The 20,495-nt window shown below is 34.7% G+C and overlaps 1 protein-coding gene across 6 annotated transcripts in view; it reads left to right on the plus strand.

Moving 5' to 3' along the window:
- The window catches only part of NBEA (neurobeachin), a 726,287-nt gene that overhangs the window by 586,530 nt on the left and 119,262 nt on the right, over positions 1-20,495 (plus strand). For 5 of the 6 annotated variants that reach the window (XM_050766029.1, XM_050766031.1, XM_050766030.1 and 2 more), the window contains 4 exons: positions 2,024-2,141; positions 2,476-2,578; positions 6,859-6,974; positions 18,791-18,903. In XM_050766029.1, coding sequence (XP_050621986.1) covers positions 2,024-2,141; positions 2,476-2,578; positions 6,859-6,974; positions 18,791-18,903 — 450 coding nt within the window. Of the gene's footprint in view, positions 1-2,021; positions 2,142-2,475; positions 2,579-6,858; positions 6,975-18,790; positions 18,904-20,495 lie in introns of those variants that run through there. The other variant, XM_050766035.1, reaches the window with a different exon arrangement.

Below are 20,495 nucleotides of genomic sequence, written 5' to 3' on the forward strand. Positions count from 1 at the left end.
ATCTGGACCTAGAAATATAGATACAGGTACCTTTCTGACATAACGCTATTGGTATAAGGGTGCCAACACAACTTTCATGGGAAGACCTATCATTTTTTCTGATATTATATTCACTTTACTGTTTGGGTTTTCAAATGGCCATAATATTTTTAGCACCTTAGTGAAATAATGATTATATTTGAAGATAGATTTTGTTGTTGTAGCTGTTTTGTCTTAAAATGTTTCCTACTTGACAAAAAAAAAAAAAAAAGAGTTAATCCTGTGTCACTATCCCTTTCCTTTTTAAAAATCATACTGGTCTATGAAAATCAAATATGGAAACCATTATAGCCAACTAACAATGTATAAGTATAAATTGTGGCAAATCACTATAACCCTTTTGTGAAATATACAAGAAGTTGTTTTGCATTTAGAAACCAAAAACCAATTGTCACCTGATGCTCAACAACAAGGAGATATCAATTCATCAATGGAACTTAATAGCCAGGGTCATATACTGTATATTCTTTGTCTCTGCTTAAACTTAACCATTCCCAGGCATCACTATCACTGTTTTTCAGATGACGAAAACCAGATGGAGTCAAATAATTGTTTTTCAAAATACTGTAGTTGGTAAATAGCAGAGCTGAGAGTTAAGTAGGAGTCTGAATGGCTCCAAAATGTTTCAGGATTTAAATAGACATCTGACTGCCTCCAAAAACCTTTCAATGTCTAGAGAAAGATAAAAACTGAATTAAGGGTTACAAAATGGGATTTTCGAAAAATAAAGACCAAAATATTATACACTTATATATTTTATTATATTTCCTAGAGAAAGGAAATGTAAAAAGAAACTTCATAACTTGTTTTCAAATGTATATATGAATATAATATATGTAAAATGAATATAATATATGTAAAACTCAGTAACTGTTTTCATTTCCACCAAAGCAAATATAAGTGCAGTAGAGTATACCAAAGCAAGCAGAAAAGTCCCTATGAATTGTTAATACACATTGGTGTATCAGGAAGGAATGTGCTTGTTGTAGATTTGAGGACAGTAGCTTAATCAAATATAGATTATATACATGGTAACCAGAAGTCCAGATATGGATAGTTGCTGTGATTGTTTCAGTAGCTCAGTATTAGAGCCAACCTTGGCCTTCCTCTCATAGTTACACAATTGCTGCTACAGTTTCAGCTATCACATCTCCATTCAAGCAGGAAGGGCAAAGTGGTATGCCAGCTACCTATGACTCATTTCATCAGCTTTTCTCAAACATCCTCAACTGCTTTTGGTTTTGATCTCATTAACCAGTGCTTGGCCTAATGTCCTTCCACAAAGTTACAAGGGAATGTGGGGAAGCAGGGAATAACATTGTCATGATTGGCTTAGACCATGGGTCAGCGAAACTCTGTCCTGGGGGCCAAATTCAGCTCATACTTGTTGTAAATAAAATTTTGTTGGAACACCTCCATACCCCTTTATTTACACATTGTCTATGGCTCCTTTCATGTTACAATGGCAAAACTGAGTAGTTGCAACTGAGACCGTATAGCCTGCAAAGACTGAATATATTTACTCTCCAGCCTTTTACAGAAAAGTTTGCTGACCCCTGGATTAAACCAATCATGATCCTTTGCCTGGGGTGGACCATATGGACACTTTGGGGGTAGCTGGGCTGCCATTAAGCAAGGAAGAAAGGGGAGAAAGGATAGTGGAAAGAACCAACAATATATGTCTCACAGGTGGTCACCTGGTCCAATTAATTATATACAAGAACGAAAAGTGATCATATATTTTTGGTTTTAAGTCACAGAGTCTCTTTGAATATGTTTTTCTACTCCTTCTTTTCCTCAAGACCCAACTGAGACAATTTAGAAAGGCAGAAATTTTGCAAATACACAGTATCAAATTATTGACAGCGTTGTGACAGACAGTGAATTCATTTCTAGTTTTCTGACTTTTACTAAGATACTGTCAGAGAAGATCTGAAATCCATATTTTATTGATTGACACTTCCCTTTAAACTGTTTATTTTAGGTTCTTGCATACACTGAGGGACTTCACGGAAAATGGATGTTCAGCGAGATACGAGCTGTATTTTCAAGACGTTACCTTCTACAAAACACTGCTTTGGAAGTATTTATGGCAAACCGAAGTAAGTCCCCTTAAATATTTTGAAAGAAAATGTGCTCATATTTACGTATTATTCATTTACATGGTATGATAATGTCTTGATTTTTCCCACTGTATTTCTGATACGCTCTAGCTTAAACAAACATAAATTCTTTTTAAAAAATAAAAAAGAATGAATTTGTTTGAAATGTGAACCCATTTGTTTCTCATGGATAAAGTTATACTGAAAGCTGATTTTTCATGAAGATCCATTACCTTTACAAATAAATCATGATAGGCACTTGAAGATGACTTGTAAAATTGATGGCTAACTTTCCTGTGGTTTTCTAAACCCTGTTTTTTTCTTCTTACCACAGCCTCAGTTATGTTTAATTTCCCTGATCAAGCAACAGTAAAAAAAGTTGTCTATAGCTTGCCTCGGGTTGGAGTAGGGACCAGCTATGGTTTGCCACAAGCCAGGTAATTATATCATATTACATATTATCTATGGCTTGTTAACATATTTCAATCTCAATATTACAGCAATGTAAATGTGGTTATAACATTGTAATTATTTCAGAGACCAAAGAATTTTCTTTCTCTGAAGGTTATTTGTAGGGATAGAGATTATGAAAATAGCTATTTTGAGAATGACAGAATGGTTAGGGCAGATTTTTATTTAATACATATAAATAAGAAAGTAAAAAACTTGATTGCATATCATAGCTAGCATATAGTTAAGACATTCTTGCTTGTTAAAATCTTACAGGAAACAGCAAAAGCCTCAAGATCATAAATGATTAATTGCTATGTAATAGCATATAAATGTTTTTATAAATGCCATGTATAAATGCTTCTTCATTAAAGCAATAAAACCCTTAGAGTTTATTAAGTGTAATAGTCATTAATTATGGTATACTGGTAACCACATTTCCTAGATTTTCATCTTGGTATTTTAGAAGAATCATTTTGAAATCTTATATTATTAAAAGATACTAATGTAAGTAGAAAACGTAATCAGTAGTTATTCATATTGCTGATATCAGTTTGTCTGTTTTTGGCTCCAAATAACTGAATACCTGACTGAAAATGACTTAAACAATAGGGGTATTTTGGTGTGTGTGTGTGTTTAATATAAAAGATCTGGAGTTAAGGTGCTGCCGGTATTGGTTCAGAGGTTCAGTGATGTCAGAACTCTATTGGCTTTGTATTGGCAAAATCACCACTGCTTCTCCAGCTACTACATCTTCACACAACTGCATTACAGTAGGAAAAAGACACAAAGGATTTCTCTTCAAGCTTCTCTGTTTTAGGAAGGAATGTATTTCTCAGAAGCCTAGAGCAATCTTTATCTCAAGTCCCTTTGGCCAGAATACAGTCACCTTCCCATTCCTAAAACAATCACCGCCAGAGAGGTGTGAGTTCCGTTGGCTTAGCCCAGTCATTCCCTAGGTTTTATGGGAAAAGATGCCACTGATTCTTTGCCAGCTCTTGTTTTTTTTGTGTTTTTTTTATTGAGGGGGAGTGGAGGGAGACGGAGTCTCGCTCTGTGGCCCAGTCTGGAGTGCAGTGGCACGATCTCGGCTCACTGCAAGCCCTGCCTCCCAGGTTCACGCCATTCTCCTGCCTCAGCCTCCTGAGTAGCTGGGACTACAGGCGCCGTCACCACCACACCTGGCTAATTTTTTTGTATTTTTAGTAGAGACGGGGTTTCACCGTGTTAGCCAGGGTGGTCTTGATCTCCTGACCTCGTGATCCGCCCGCCTCAGCCTCCCAAAGTGCTGGGATTACAGGCGTGAGCCACTGCGCCCGGCCTTCTTTGCCAGCTCTTACATGAACAAAAGAAGATTTCTGTGGATGAGGAACAAAGGGAGATTGGCTTTAGGTAGATACCACAGTGTCTACCACATAGATTGTTATGTCCTTGAGAATTGTTGCACAGCACTGTATGGATGGAAAGGAAAACTAATCTTTGTCTATCCTCCCTTAAATAGGCTACAGACATTTGAAAGACAGGGACTGTGTTTGATTTATCCTTTGATCTACAGAACCTAACACAGTGCCTAATTGCAGCAGTGCGTTTAAAGTGCTATTCAGCTAGGGTTACGTTGTATTGCAACTTAATCTATTCTCTTTAAGCTTACAGTGTAAGACCAATTCTCTGACATGTATACACATGCTCAAGATATTTGCTAGTAGAACGACAAGATTAAACTAAGATATTAGTAGATAATGAAGCACTTATATAAAATACAGGTCAAAGAAAAATGCATTTCATCTATCAAAGAAAATGAGGTTAGTTCTGCAAGACTTGTTCTTATTGAATCTAAGCTGACTCATAATAATCATTACTTCCTTTCCCAAGTGCTTACATACTATTTGTTTAGTCATCAATTTAAGAATTTACTCAGGAATTGACATTAAGAACTTACGAATGGGTCTAACTTTTTCCTTTTTAAGAGTAATCTCCTGTCTTCTGGCATATTTCTCAATGATTCCTGAAAGATTACTAATAGAGGTTTCTATATGGCATGTATAATTTCCCTCAGTATTCTTTGACTTGTCTGGACCGGAATTCATTTAAAACAATCAGAAGCTCTTTTACTATATTTCTTACCTATTATGAGTATTGTTTCCCCTTTAACCACATTTGGTCTCTTTTTGACATTTGGAAGATCATTCTTTTTTTTTTTTTTTTTTTTTTTTTTTTTTTGAGACAAGGTCTCACTATGTCACCCAGGCTGGAGTGCAGTGGCATGATGTCAGCTCACCACAGCCTTGATGTCCCCAGACTCAGCAGATCCTCCCACCTCAGCTTCCCAAGTAGCTGGGAATACAGACATATGCCACCACACCCAGCTAATTTTTGTATTTTTTGTAGAGACGGGGTTTCACCATGTTGTCCAGGCTGGTCTCGAACTCCTGGACTCAAGCAATCCACCCACTTCAGCCTCCCAAAGTGCTGGGATTACAGGCAAGAGCCACCATGCCCAGCTGGAAGATCATTCTCTATAAGAAAACTGAAAACAAAAGAGCGGTTCAGTAGTTTTGGTCTCTCTGTAATTCATAATGCCATTCTATCTTTAAACATCATTTTGTTGTCCTTGGTTTGTTTTCCCCCCAAAAGCTCAACTAATTATTAGTTTCCTAATAATATTCTTACAGACTCAGTTTTATATACTTCCCTAGATATACATCCTTAGAAGTACCAAGTGGCAATGGGGAGACCCTGCATCTAGGCTTAAACCTGTCACTTAACTGGGTAACAATACGCAAGCCTCACACTTACTAGGAATTCAATAAATATTGGTTGAAAGAATGAATAACACTACTCAAGCAGAATGGCACTCTTATCTACCATAAAATGCGGAAAATATCTTCGCAAGAGATACTCTGCAAGAGATATTTTGATAATCTTTTGTGCTATGTACAAGACAATGCCTATTAAGATTCCATGTGAATACTCATGTTAATAATCCATGAGTAACAGAAATAGCCTTAAGTCTGTTCCCAAACTGAACACCAAGGCGTTCTGAGATATCACAGTGAATTCCCAGGGGTACTGCAGGGCCTTTGTTAATTTTTTAGGGAAAAACAGCAACATTTGTCAGATACCACACAAAGTATTTGCTCGAGTTAGTTCCAAGTTTCAACTTAGAATGATTAGATAGGGCTGCATTTTTTTCAGTGACACCTCTGAGAAACTGGTGTTTGGTGGCTACTGTTTTCAAAAACAAGAGCCACATGAAAAATCAGTGTGGAACAGGAAATGAATGTGATGGTGTCAGATCTGATTCCAAGGTTTCAGAAGTTGTGCAGTGTCCAACAGACATACACACCCCATTAGTAAATGTGGTTATTTAAGAATGAAATATAAATATTTCTCTTTAAGTTTATGAGTATTGTGTTTTCAAACAGCTACTCAGTTGTTGAGATGTTAAATATTTATTGAGTTGTTTAGAGCTAACTACTTAATAAACACAATTGTAAGATATTTCTCTTGGCCAAGGAGCACTATGAAAAATTATGGAGATACTAAGGGTGCCATGAATTGAAAAAGTTTGAGAACCCCTGTCAATCAGTTTAAAAACCCAATAGCTTTATCATACTTTTCTAAACAACGGCTTTCATTATTTTTAGATGAACATGTTGAACCTGGAAAGTTTCATAATTTGGACGAATTATCATGGTTTATTCCCTTAGGCTGTTCCTATGTCCCTTCTTCTGGACTCATGCATTTTTTCAAAGTTCCCGGTTGTTTATATTTTACACCATTGCAGGGATATTGTACAGGCAGATGCTGTGCGTGTGTGCACACTCTGTGTGTGAAGGCAAGTCTAAAATGTTCATTGACAGACATTAAGTCAAATGCATGTAAGCAGTTACCTGACTACCTGTCTACCTACCTCGTTGACATGGAGCAGATTTGCTGTATTGTTTAAAAACTACTTGATTTATCTTAAGTATAGTTTTACTTTTTTTTCTTGTTGATTTGTAAAATGCTCATTTGCAGCTATGATTTTACAAGTAAGGTTGCTTTCAAATTGTTTTATACTGAGTAATTAAGTGTATCTTCTCCATAATGGAATTCTCAAATATTGCTAATTTCTACAATTAAAATATATTTTCTAATTCATCTAAGAATGATAAACCATAAATTATTTTAAATTGATTACCAAACTAATATATTAGTTAATACTGGATTTTTTTAAATTAAGAATTAAAGAGACTATGTTTGTTATGCTATGCTTAATTGCTAGGAGGATATCATTGGCCACTCCGCGACAGCTTTATAAATCTTCCAATATGACTCAGCGCTGGCAAAGAAGGGAAATTTCAAACTTCGAATATTTGATGTTCCTTAATACGATTGCAGGTAAGATGTCTCATTCTTTAATCTAATAATATGTTTATGTTCATCAAAATCATGGTAATGTAGCCTGATATAATACATTTTTCTCTTTGGAATTCAAATGCAGCATTAGAGAAAATTTTGAAGCACTCACATTAAATTTTATCAGAAACTGTACAAGCTTATACCAAACTCTTAGATGCATTTATCGTTGAAGAGGCTTTTCCTTGCTCTCCTTCTGCCATTTCCTTTGCTGACAGCTTTGTCTGAAGGTTTATTAGAGTCAACAAACCATTGCCAGAGTGTCTGGAAATAATAATGGGAAAAGTAATTTCACTACTTTGTCATTCTCAGCAATAGCAGCTAGACAGGAGAATAACAACAGGTTTCTGCCTAGTACAGATGTCACCTGGATTATGGCATGATTAGGTTACAGCATCTTTTTTTCTTAAAATCTTCAAATAAAAATACAAAATCAGATTACATTTTCTAGATTATGAGTAACTGCCATCAACCTCCACAGTACCACGCTTGCAAATCCAAAGGAGGTAGTGGCTTTGTTTTCTGCTAAATCAGTGGTTGTCGGTGGTTAAACATGTCTATGAGATTTAAGTACTTCATCTTTTTTCTTAAGCTCCAAAAGCCCTTATTCATGATGAATTACAAAGAGTTTACTTCTATAAACCAGGCTCTACAAAAAGTTTTTGCAATTAGATGAATTTAAATAACCACATAAATAAAGATGCTTACCGTAATTATTGTTTTGTTATGAATGAATGTTCACAACCGTGTATTTAGAGCAGTGTTCTTCTCTGAATCATTACTTTAAAAATATAACTATGTAATATTACTCTTTTTTAATCTATCATACATAAGTGTGACTATAGATACTATAGGTATATATTAAATATGGGTAAATAGATACATATTAAATAGACAAAACTTGATTTGTCCACAAAAGGGAATAAAGCTATTTGATATATTAAAATGCTTTTTCATTTTAATACCAATACATTCATGTATATATGTTCATATATACATGCATTTATTCATATGTATAGTATACACACATATATATCTTGAATAAACCTGTTTACTCCCTCAAAGATAAAAGAAATGTGTTGTACTATTAAGTTAGCATATTATTTAAAAATAGAATGAATTTAAACATCTGAAATGTAAAGAACTTAATTTCATTAGCATATTTAAGTAAATAGCATGGTGTAGCAGAAAGAACGTAACTTTCAGCACCAAAGAGAAGAGAGAGAGAATCCCAGATCTGCCAACTTTCTGTCCTGGAGCATAAGTTGAATTTTAACTTTTAACTCTATCTTGGACTTTTAATCTTTTAATATCAGTATTTAATATGTTTACATCTGTTGTAATAACTGGTATGTTTGGTCTTATATCATCTTGTTTTATACTATTTTTTAATGTTCTCTTGCTTTTTATGTTGTTTGTTCTCTGGCTATACGAATGCTTTTTTGCTCAGTGATATTGTGATTTAAAATATAAACACCTTGTTATTAATTCTCCTAGAGATATTACATTTTTTTTTTTTTTTTTTTTTTTTTTTTTTTTTGAGACGGAGTCTCGCTCTGTCGCCCAGGCTGGAGTGCAGTGGCCGGATCTCAGCTCACTGCAAGCTCCGCCTCCCGGGTTCACGCCATTCTCCTGCCTCAGCCTCCCCAGTAGCTGGGACTACAGGCGCCCGCCACCTCGCCCGGCTAGTTTTTTGTATTTTTTTTAGTAGAGACGGGGTTTCACCGTGTCAGCCAGGATGGTCTCGATCTCCTGACCTCGTGATCCGCCCGCCTCAGCCTCCCAAAGTGCTGGGATTACAGGCTTGAGCCACCGCGCCCGGCGAGATATTACATTTTTAAAAGCCTTATAAACTATACTTTTCTTAATTTGAACTCAAAAATGAATTACCATTTTTAAATGATACGTAAGACAAAAACCTCAACTCAATTTTATTTCTCATTCATTGCTTATCTTTGCAAATATAAATTACTAGCCAGAATCCAGGTTATTATTAGCTTCATACTCTGGGTTCTCCGTCTTTTTGCAAATTAAGAAACATTTCAAACTATTGAAATTATGTGTTCATGCAGTGTATTATTTTCAGCTGTATGGATCTTTACCTGATTTTGGGGGATGATACTCTCTGTACGTTCTTGTGTAACATTTTTCCATATTCCCTGTATTAGGTTTTTGTATTATCTGCTCTTGAGAGACCTATCAAGACTTAGTATCATTAGACACTGTTAGATGGACTTACGGGTTTTTTTCCCTTGGCTGTGCTAGCTATTTGGAACTGTTCGATATAAAACTGGAGGGCAGGGTGATATACCTCACTTCCAGTTCAGTTTCCAATGTAGCAGGCAATCATATTAAATGGTTTTGCTATTCTAAAATAAGATTTTCTCCAGGCTCTGGATGGAATGTTTTCCAGTTCATTGTTGTAAAGGTCTCTTCTAGTCTCCATCCCTTCCCACTGCATTTTACTCATGTCAGGTCAATTTCCCACAGTGTGGTACAGTACCACCTAACTACTACCTACTTCATGCCTGTTACTCTCTGGGAGTCTCTTTATCTGTCCAACTCTGGAAAGGCTGCTGTGTCTAAATCTGGGTGAGATAACATTGTCATCCCTTCTAAAAGTTGCACCTGAGCAGTATAGAGCCTAATATGCTTTTTTCTATTTGGGGCAATCTTTGGGTTTCTGAGCCAGAGCATGCAGACTGTCATGGGAATTAAAAAGCAACTTTCTATTCTTTTTTGAATCATTGAAGTCTGTTTTATTTATAACATGAAGATTATATAGGCCACTGATTTTTTCAAAACTTGCTGGGTACTTCCTTTGCAATTATTATAACTAAACATGAAAGCCTCACTATTGTAAGCAATGGGATAAAAATTAACAATAGGGACTAGGAGCACAGAACACTTACAGTCTAGATGAATTAGTGAAATACACACAAATAAGACATTTTAGGACGGCTGATAGTAAATGCTGAGTCATTGCTACAGTGAATGCTGCATGAGCTCAGCAGAGGGGAGGTATTTTAAAATGTGTTTGGGGAGAAAAAAAGAGAAGAGCTTCACAAATTTCTGCCAGTTGTATATATATGGTGTGTTCAGTGGACAGAATTATCATACCTTGTCTGGAGTAGAGAATTATATATAATATTGGAGCCTTAGAGAAGAGCCAGATTTATAAAGAGGTTTTTAGGAGTCAGTATAGTTTTGGAGTAGAAGGGAATGCGATGTGGAGCTTTAGGAAGATTAAACTGATAATTATGTATGGCATAAATCAAAATTGAGATTCCTTGGCATTAGTGCTATAAGGAGAGTATTACAGTAGTAATAGTAAATCGTTACTGAATATTTACTATGTACCACATATTCTAATTTTCTCTGACTACAGAAGCAAGTAAAGTATGGTTTCTGCCTTTAAAAAGACGTAATATAGTGAAGAAACAGATGTATACCAGTAATTCCACTAAAAAGTATTAGAATGAGGAAACAGATATGTATACCAGTAATTCCATTAAAATGTATTAGAATATATAAAATTGTGTGCAATTTTATAATGTATAAAAAGTATTATAATGGGAGTATATGTGAAGCCATTTGCAGTAGTCAAATCTAGAAGCCATTATTTATAACTAAGAGATCAGAAAAAGCTTCCCATAGGTGACATTTAAATTGGGAATTGAAATATGGTTAAGAATTCACTAGGAAGTAGGCAGAGGGCATTCCAAGAAGAAAATGTGAGGTGAAGATTTTGGATGAGTATAGTGGCAGCAGGTATGGCAAAAAGAGAGTAAATGACACTTTGTATGATATCATTATACAAAAAAGTTTCACTGTAATTTGCTGTAGTTCAGTGGTTATCAAAATGTAGTCCCCTGACCAGCATTATTACCTTGGAGACCTGTTAGAGATGCTGATCCTCAGACTCCTCCTCAAACCTAGTGAATCAGAAGCTGGCAACCTGCCTTTCAGCAAGCCCTCCAGTTGGTTCTGATACAAAAAGTTTGAGCACAATTGCATTAGCCATTTAAGATCTAATTATCAGGACAAGATTTGCATATAAAACGTTTAAAACATACAAGAAAGTACAGGATTAAGTGCCATTCAGTGTAGTACAAGTTTAGAGAAGTGAGAGATTAATATGAAATAGTCTACTCGAGGAAACCTTCTTGGAAAAGATGAGCTTTAAATGAACTCTTCAAGGATTTTGTCAGATGTGGATGACTATCCAGGCAAAATAAACCTTAATAAGTAGAATGACAATTGAAAAAAATTATGAATATGGATATCCTGAGGTACTCTCCCTGGATATATTCCTATTAATTTAATTCTTCCTGTGCCATCATCCTGAAACTAAATAGGAATGCCAGTTTAAACTGAGCACCAGCATTAAAGACATGGGTGATGGTTTTATTAGAGAAGCTTCACTAATGCCGTGATTGAATACTTGTTAGTGCAGCAATTAGATTTGCCTGTTTTCCTGATTGGTGGACAGTATGTATCCATTCATCTCTTCTTATCAAATCACCCTTCAGAGTTCTCTTATGATCCTAAAATAAAGGGTGCTCTAAAGATGTTAAGTTGTACCAGTATCACTTCAACGAACATGGGTCCTAAAATAATCATACTAGTTTATAACACTGTTTTAGGGATACAGTTATTGTTCAGGAAATATTTATTCCATTTGATTGATCGAAACTTAAGATTTATTGTTTCTAGATAGGATGTTAGTCTTCTTTTTGACGAACTGTAATTCTTAGGTAATCTAAAGCCAAGAAATGGTTGGCTTATATTTTGTCATAATATTTTTAAACATTTTTATTTGATATCAAGATTGAGAAAAAATAATAGTATTTTTATTATGTCTTTGTTTTGTTTCATTTTTCCTACTGAAACATTTCTTTGTTAATAATAAGAACTCAGAAAACATGGAAAGTAAGTTTATGATTATTCAGTAATTTATAATGTGCCAATCATTGTTCTAAGGTCTTTATATGTATTTGCTCATCTAATCCTCACAATAGCCCCATGAGTTAGGTTCTGTTCTTATCCCTATTTTACAAAGAGATGAGGTAGAGAGTAGCTAAATAACTTGGCCCAAGGCATAGGGCTAATAAGTGACAAAGTCAGGATTCAAACCTGGGCAGTTTAGCTCCAGAGTTTTCATTCAGTTACTACGGCATACTGTTCCAGGATATTCCTGGTACCATACAACTTCACCTTCAGTCACCAGCCTTAACTTATTAACTGCTTTTAAAACCTAAATAATGATTTAAAACAATTTTGTCATTTTCTTTTACATTTCATCAGATTAACCCTTTGAAGTTTATTTACTGTCATGACTCGTAGATACTGATATTCTAGCACCAGATCTGGGCCTGGAATTATTATCTTTAATGTAGAACCTAGCCCTGTTTTCAGTTAAGCTTTAGATCAAAAGAAAGAGACTCTGAGACAGAGATTTACTTGAGGATTTTTACTGGAAAAGCCCTTGGGATCAACATCTGTGGGGGAGTGAAGAAATTAGAACTGGGCAGAAGGAGGATTCAGACGTAAGTGTAGTTGTGACAAAGGCTTCAGTAGATCCCATGGGGTGCCTGGGCTAGGCTAACCATTCAAAGTTGTCTTGGCTTGAGGCAAGGGAGCCAGGTCTTCATTACCTCCACTCTGCAGCCATTGGATGCAGACTCCTGGGAAGGAGACATGACTTTGGATTGGGGACTTTCTTCTATCGATAGCAATTCTTGGAGATGGGCGTAGCTGAACACCACCAGCCATCAACACCACCAGCCATCAACGCTCCCAGCATCCACCATACCAGCAGTTCTCAGACTTCAGTGTATCCAAAGCAGGATTGCTAAAACACAGATCTTTGGTCCCCACCGCCATAAGTTCTGATTCAGTAGGCTTGGATTGAGCTGCAAGAATCTGCATTTCTAAGAAGTCTCCATTTGATGCTGATGTCATTGATCTAGGGACTACACTTTGAGAATTACTGCCCTGTATCTATATTCTTTAAAAGACATACCTAAAACTAATTTTATTAATCTTCATATAGCACTGTCAGTATCACACATTTTGACTCTTATGATAGGGCATCCTTAGCATTTTATGTGCATTTTGTCTTCCCAATGAGAAAAAAAGTTTCGCTCAGTAAATACCCATGAAATTAAGTTACTTAATATTTATTTTTGTAAATATTTGGAGGATTTTATGATCTATTATGTAAATTCACTAGAATTACTGGACAAGGGATTTTTAAACCTCTTGGATTAAAGAGAAGTATTACAGAATTGGAATCTGTTTGAAAAGATGAAACAATCTTTTCTGGCTTCACATGTTTAAAAATATAGGCCAATGTGACATAAATTTCGTATTTTCTATAAATATTCTCCACAAATATTCTATAAATAATTCTAAGACTTAGATTAAAACAGTACCAAACTCTACATTATTGGTTACTGTCTTGCACTCTCAGATTTATCTTTTTTCCCAAAAATATTATTTTAGTATGAAATACAAAGTACATTTTATGACCCACTTCTTAAGGTGTCTCATACTTGACCAATTTCACTTTTCTCCTTTCTAGATGCTTTTAAAAATAAGACTCTGTATACAGCACATGGTCACAGTATCATAGTATTAATGCATTATGCAGACTTTTTACACCCTCCTGTGGTATGTGTACATATGCATAACTGCATATAAATAAACTCACATTTACTGTATGTAAGTTTTGTAAACATACTTTACATAGTAACAGAAGCTTGTCAGATATTCAGGAAACATATTTAAAAGACAACTAAAATTCCATAAATGTGTTCTTAGGCTTTGTTTTATTCTATTTATAAATTTAATGAATGTTCATTTTAGAAAATTGGAAATACAAAAAATGGTAACTTTAAAAATTAAACCACTCAAAATTCTAACCGTAAATATCACAGTCGACATTTGGGTGATTTTTCTGTTTTTCTTTCTCTGTGTGTGGTGTATCATTGGGAACCTATAATGTATACAGGTTTGCTTTCTGCTTTTTCCATTTCACTAAATATTCTTTGAAGGCATGACTTTTAAAACTACATGAGAGTCCAGTTTAGAAATATGGCATAATTTATGTAACTATTTGTGAAACACTTGATTTTTTTTTAAAGAACATTAAATTTTAGATGATTATGTAAAATAATCTTAATGATACTTAGAGTTCTACTTAAAATGTGGTTTCAACTTTCAGTTCCCAGATTGACCTGATTTCTGTTCGTTTTCTGAAAAATACAACCTACACCTTATTTTATACCTTTTTAGATAATATTATGGAAAAGATGTTGAAACCTGTAATTCTTGCATTTTAAAACATAGGAGAGTGACTGCTAACGTAGCTTTGTATAAATGATCCCCTGTTAAACTTGAGAATTTTTTTTTAAGCATTTTGAGTTGTTTCTCATATGATAGCTAATGAATTCAGCACGACTTCTCCAACCCCAACCTTTTTCTCCTGTTTAGCATTTTCCACTTTTTTACTCTGTGATGAACAAGCCCTCCCTGGTTAATTATGTATATATTTAGCTACTGCATGTGTTGGGCTTATTATTGTCATCTAATTAGATGTAACTTGAACTGCTTGCTTCTAGAAAAATCATTAAAAATTCTTTCCTAATGACCTAGAGATGACAAAATGTCTGTAAAGTGTGAAGAAGCAGACAAGCACAGGAACATCGCTCTTAAAGAGTGTTAATCCAGATGCTGCAATCATCTAATTAAACAATATTTTGCTGTCATTAACATTTTCACCAAGGAATTGCAGTTATAATTTCTTTGTCAGCTGTCTCTAGATCACTTTACCTTCAAAACCAAAGTGCCATATAAAAACATTAAATTGGATGGTTTAATTAAAAAGTTTTTTTTTAATGAAGAAACATATCCAGTGATTCTGAGATCTCATTTACTGTGTTTCACTTTTATTATTTGAGTAGATTAGTGTCATAGGCTTGCAGTATTTAATATTCATCTTCTAAGATAAATTCTTATAAGCATAGTTAGCAAAATAAAGTGTACATATATATTTATATGTATACGCATATACATACACATATATATACACACACACAAATATATATATATACTTACCACTGCTGGAGAAGGAAAGGACCCTACCAATTATAGCACCAGTGTATTTACTAAATATCAACTATCCTAAAGAAAAAGCAAAACAATTAGTAAATAAATATCTAGGTATGCCAGAGCCTAACAAGTATTACTTTGGAAATATCTCACTTTTTGGATGATTTAATGAACAGTATTTTTTTTTTCATTTCACAAAGATGTTCAGTAAAGTAATTAAAGGAGTAATGCTAATTCATGATTAAAACATATCAATGCAAAACCCCAAAGTGCCACTTAGTCACTCTTTTTTTTCCATGTAACATTAAATACATTGTGCATTTTTTATTAAAATCAAATACATATATGACTGTCCATTTTGATAGGCTCTTATGCAGAAATTGTTATTAAAAATAAGCATTAATGTCATATTTATTTATAAAGTTTATTATATTTATTAGAATTAAAATAGTGCTATAAACCTCTGCTAATTTAAAAATTACTAAAATTTTCTTCTTAGCACTTATTTTCAAAGGACCACTCAAAGATTATTTAAAGTGAATTGCAAAAAACAAAATGCAGGACAGAATAATAGACATGAAATATGGTTACTGGCATCATTCATTTTATGTATACGTGTGTGTGCATTTTTAAATAATGCTTTTCTTCTTTGTATTTCTTTCTAAAAATAGCATTATATCTTTTTTTAACTTTTATTTTAGCCTCAGGCAGTACATGTGCAGATTTGTTATGGGGTAAATTACATGTCACGGGTGTTTGATATACAGATTACTTTGTCATCCAGGTGATAAGCATAGTACCCAATAGGTAGTTTTTGGATCCTCACCTTCCTCCTTCCCTCTACCCTCAAGCAGTATCCTTTTCTTTCTTAGAAAATCATTTCTATTAAAAGGCTAGGGTCTTCAAATATGGTCTATATTTTTATGCTATTTGCATTTATACAGTACATTTAAATACTGTGTTTATGTAAATTGGCTTTTTATTTTAACAGTTTTCCTTCATATGTAAGTTATAAAACTTCATCAGAAATTATTTTAACAATTGTGGTATCTGATTTTCATCTATCAATTAATTTATTTAAGTAATATATGTTATATCTAGATAGGTAGCATCAGCATTATTCTGTTAAAAAATACACACTGGAATACTTGCTTTTCATTAAAATCTCCAGATTTTTAAGTAGAACAGTTCCCCTCAGAAAATGGAAGAGCTCTAAACTCTGCCATGGACCCATTTAGGATCCCAGAAGTAGCTCTGTCTAGCCAATCTGTACTCTTTGTATATATACATATATTAAAAAAAAAATGAGCCCTATCAGGTGTCCTAGGTTAGCATACATATGAACTATTGGTAATAAATTTTCAAGTTTAAAATTGTACAGCTTTTATTTTACAATATTGGTACTGTTTTAGCAGATTATTGTCATGTACCAAAGACTTTAATATGGCTCCAAACTCTCATTTAATCTCATTATTCTTCTTCACCATAGACTTAAATACAAGCAGGTTCATCGATTGCTTGAGCCACCTAGCTGCAGACATTTTCTTCTAGTTTAATGCAGACATTCACAGTATCATTCTCTCTCATATATACCTCTATGCCTTTGCATAATCCTCATCTTCTAAAGATAATGTTCTGCAGTTTTCCTTTACTTGACTTACGTTTGTTCATCTTCTGAAATTTGGATCATTTTATTCCATTTTTATCACATGCATATCCATTCCATCAACAAATATTTATTGGGCAGATGGTATGTGCCAACACAGAGAGATTACAAAAACAAACAAACAGCCCAGCCCTGACATTTATGAGTTTACAGACTGGTGGAGAGGCAGAGAAGTAAACGGTGATGTGTATCAGGTATAATAGAGGTCTGTATGAGAACTGTGGTGGGGCAACACAGGGGAAGCCCTAACCTAGCTGTAACCTCATCCCAGTAAATGCAAAGTGGAAGCAGTATTCTGCTGCCATTATCCACACCTATATTACATACTTACAGCACTTTATACACTTAAAGCAATATGCAGTTTAGTTGTAAAATGCAAAGCTTCATATAATAAACAGATAAAATAGTCATCAATAAAATGTTTTCTAAATGTATTAATTAATTTGGTTTGGTGCTTACAATTGCAGATTTTAGTTCTTACTCAGATTGTAGTTCTTTTTTTTTTATATTTCACAGTTATGTTTTCCAACTGCTATAAGAGCAGATATCATTTAATGTAATTTCCTGATGATGAACAAGATAATACCTGCATATCTATATTACTGTGATAGTACATGTGGTGTGTGCAACCACGGCATACTGGATGAAATTCATATCACTAAATACCAGTGAAATAGCTGTTTTGTGTGAATTTTAATGAAAATTTAGAAAATTACTGATAATTGGATCATAACACATTTTTATAAAAAATAATTTTGTTCAACAAAACTTTTCTTAGGATCCTGTTTCTTTGATAGCCATTCTTTTAATTTCACCTGATCCTATGTTTTTTCAGTTCCAGTTTATGAGGGGGGGCACAGCTTGCTCCCCTAAACTTTCCACATTCCCAGTGTACCTCAATATCATATCTGAAGTGTTTAAGACATTCTACCAAAACATAAACAGACATACTCACCCTAAGATCCAGCAGTTCTTCACTCAGGTGAAACAACGTAAGATAAAAAAAAAAAAAATCATGAACTTAAGGAGTGAAAAAATGTATGATTGACATCTGCCTCTGTACTTTTTCATCCTAGCTTCAGAGTACTTCTGTCCACTTGCAAATTCTCTGCATTCATTCTTGATATAAGTTTAACATAGTATTCTGTGTACTCATAATTTCTCGATATATATTCATTATAATAGAATACCATCACAGCTGGGCGTAGTGGCTCAGGCCTGTAATCCCAGCACTTTTGGAGGCTGAGGCGGGCAGATCACGAGGTCAGGAGTTTGAGACCAGCCTGGCCAACATGATGAAACCCCATCTCTACTAAAAATACAAAAATTAGCCAGGTGTGGTGGCATGTGCCTGTAATCCCAGCTACTCCGGAGGCTGAGGCAGGAGAATCGCTTGAACCCAGGAGGCAGAGATTGCAGTGAGCCAAGATCGCGCCACTGCACTCCAGCCTGGATGACAGAGCGAGACTCCATCTCAAAAAAAATAAAAAGTAATTAAAAGATAAAATAGAATACCGTCACCTAAGCTGCAAATGTGCAGGTCATTGGGGTGACTTCCTCCATAATTACTTTCAGGGCCTCTAACTGACAAGGCTCTGCTTCCAGGGTTGCAATATTATCTACCTCAGCAGAAGAGAGATGAGATACACATGCAGGAAGTTTCAGTGGGCCAAGCCTTGAAGAGACTTTGCTCACATTCTGTAGATTAGAACTAAATCCCGTGGCCATAGCTACTTGTAAGGGAGGCTGAGAAATGTGGTGTAGCACAGAAAGAGGAGAATCAATTACAATAACCAGCCAGTAGTCTCTATCACAATCTTATAAATAGTAATTCTGGTTATGTTTTAAAACAATTGAATGAATTCACTTGAAAAGCATTGTTATCAGAGTTAAAGGTATGGTTCAATAAATACAAAGTTACTTTTCTTCTGAAATTCAATAGATGCTTTATAAGAACAGAAACTATTTCATAAGCATTTTGTGTATACAAATTTTTATTTCTGTTTTTCTTTACTAGGACGGACATATAATGATCTGAACCAATATCCAGTATTTCCATGGGTGTTAACCAACTATGAATCAGAAGAATTGGACCTGACTCTTCCAGGAAACTTCAGGGATCTATCAAAGGTAACTTTTAAACATATAGAAGTCAGCTTTCTTCGTAAGGCTGTAGTCTAATAGTATTTCTGTCAGAGTATAAATAGCCAGTTAATGTTTTTAAGAAAGTGAAACTGGTTATCCTGACTTACACAGTCAGTTTCTAAATCTTACCAATTCTTAGCACAGGAATTAAGCTACAAGAAGATAAACTAGTACTAGCATAGGCAAAATGAAATGGGTATTTGAGAAATAGCACATGTAGGGAGAGGTTTCTCATATATCCTAGGCTTTAAAGTCTAGGTTTAAAACCTAAAATTAGTAGAAAATATGATGGCAGATCATTTATGTGATATATTCCTTAGATGATAAGGCATGTTATATTGACCATAAAATACACACATTGTAGGGAAATATAATACTGAAAAGAAAGTCAGTTTAGTTTATCAAGTTTCTATCTATATATGAGAGAGAAGATATGGTCCAAAAGATGGCAAGAAAATGGTGCATAACGGTAATAAGAAATAAAAGGCAAAATTTTTATTAGCTTACCTCGTTTATCCAGAGGAAACTACAGTGTGATACTGAACTGTTGGAAATTCAGTGAAGAACTGGGAACTAAGCCCAAAAAGCTGCTCTATAGTCTAAGCTTACGCCAGAGGCTTGCCTTAAAGTTCATGTGTGTTAGCCGTAGTAAAGTCTCAGCCCATTGACTTTGAATGTATCTCTCTTTTCTATGAGACTTGATTGTCTGATTTAGCAATCCACAGAAAGTTGAAAGGTATTTGTGTATACATTTGGTTTTGGGGGGCAGGTCTAAGGGGCTAATGGACAAGAGCAGCATAAGCTCTGTGAATTAGGGAAACGTCATTACCGCCGATTTAAAATGAATCCCACAGATGGTTTTTAACTCAGCATGCCTGTGCCTGCGCCTTTTCTGGCCTTTGAAAGCTAGACTGTTAAACTTGCTCTTTGACAAAATCTTGTCTGCATGTATTTTATTTAACATTAATTGAATAATCATTACTTAGACATTATAAAATATATATACGATACAAATTCAGAGTATAGATTATCAGGTAGCATATTAAAACCTCATATGATGACTACTATTATGTCTATTGTATTATTTTTAAAACAAGGAAGGAAGTTCTTTTTCTTCGAAATCAACTGGGATATTGTGTTTAAAGGAAACTTACAGACTGAAGCTCCTTTTTTCTCTCCATCTATTCATTCTTTCAGTTGTTCAGTCAACAAATATTTATCACACATGTACTATATGTCGAACACTCTACAAGTGAAAGAGTGTACAGGAGTGAATAAAGCAGACATATTCCCAGCCACTTGGAGGGAGTTCAGCCCAGAGCAAAAATGAAAACTCAGATAGTTAACAGCAATATGAGAGGCCAGCATTTACGAGATGGGTTTAGTGGGGACTGTGCCTCACTGGGGAGTACAGGCTCAGCCTCGCTAAGACATTTGGACTCGAATGTTCTTGAAACCTAGCCCAGCCAAAGAAAATGTGGCACTCATTATGATTAGTATGGTTTATAGAAGGCATCTATTTACCACATATTTGCTGGTAATCATAGATTTTTTCCATTTATCCGTGTAGGAAAAAA

The sequence above is a fragment of the Macaca thibetana genome, chromosome 17 (genome assembly GCF_024542745.1).
Source record: "Macaca thibetana thibetana isolate TM-01 chromosome 17, ASM2454274v1, whole genome shotgun sequence".
Lineage (NCBI taxonomy): Eukaryota > Metazoa > Chordata > Mammalia > Primates > Cercopithecidae > Macaca > Macaca thibetana.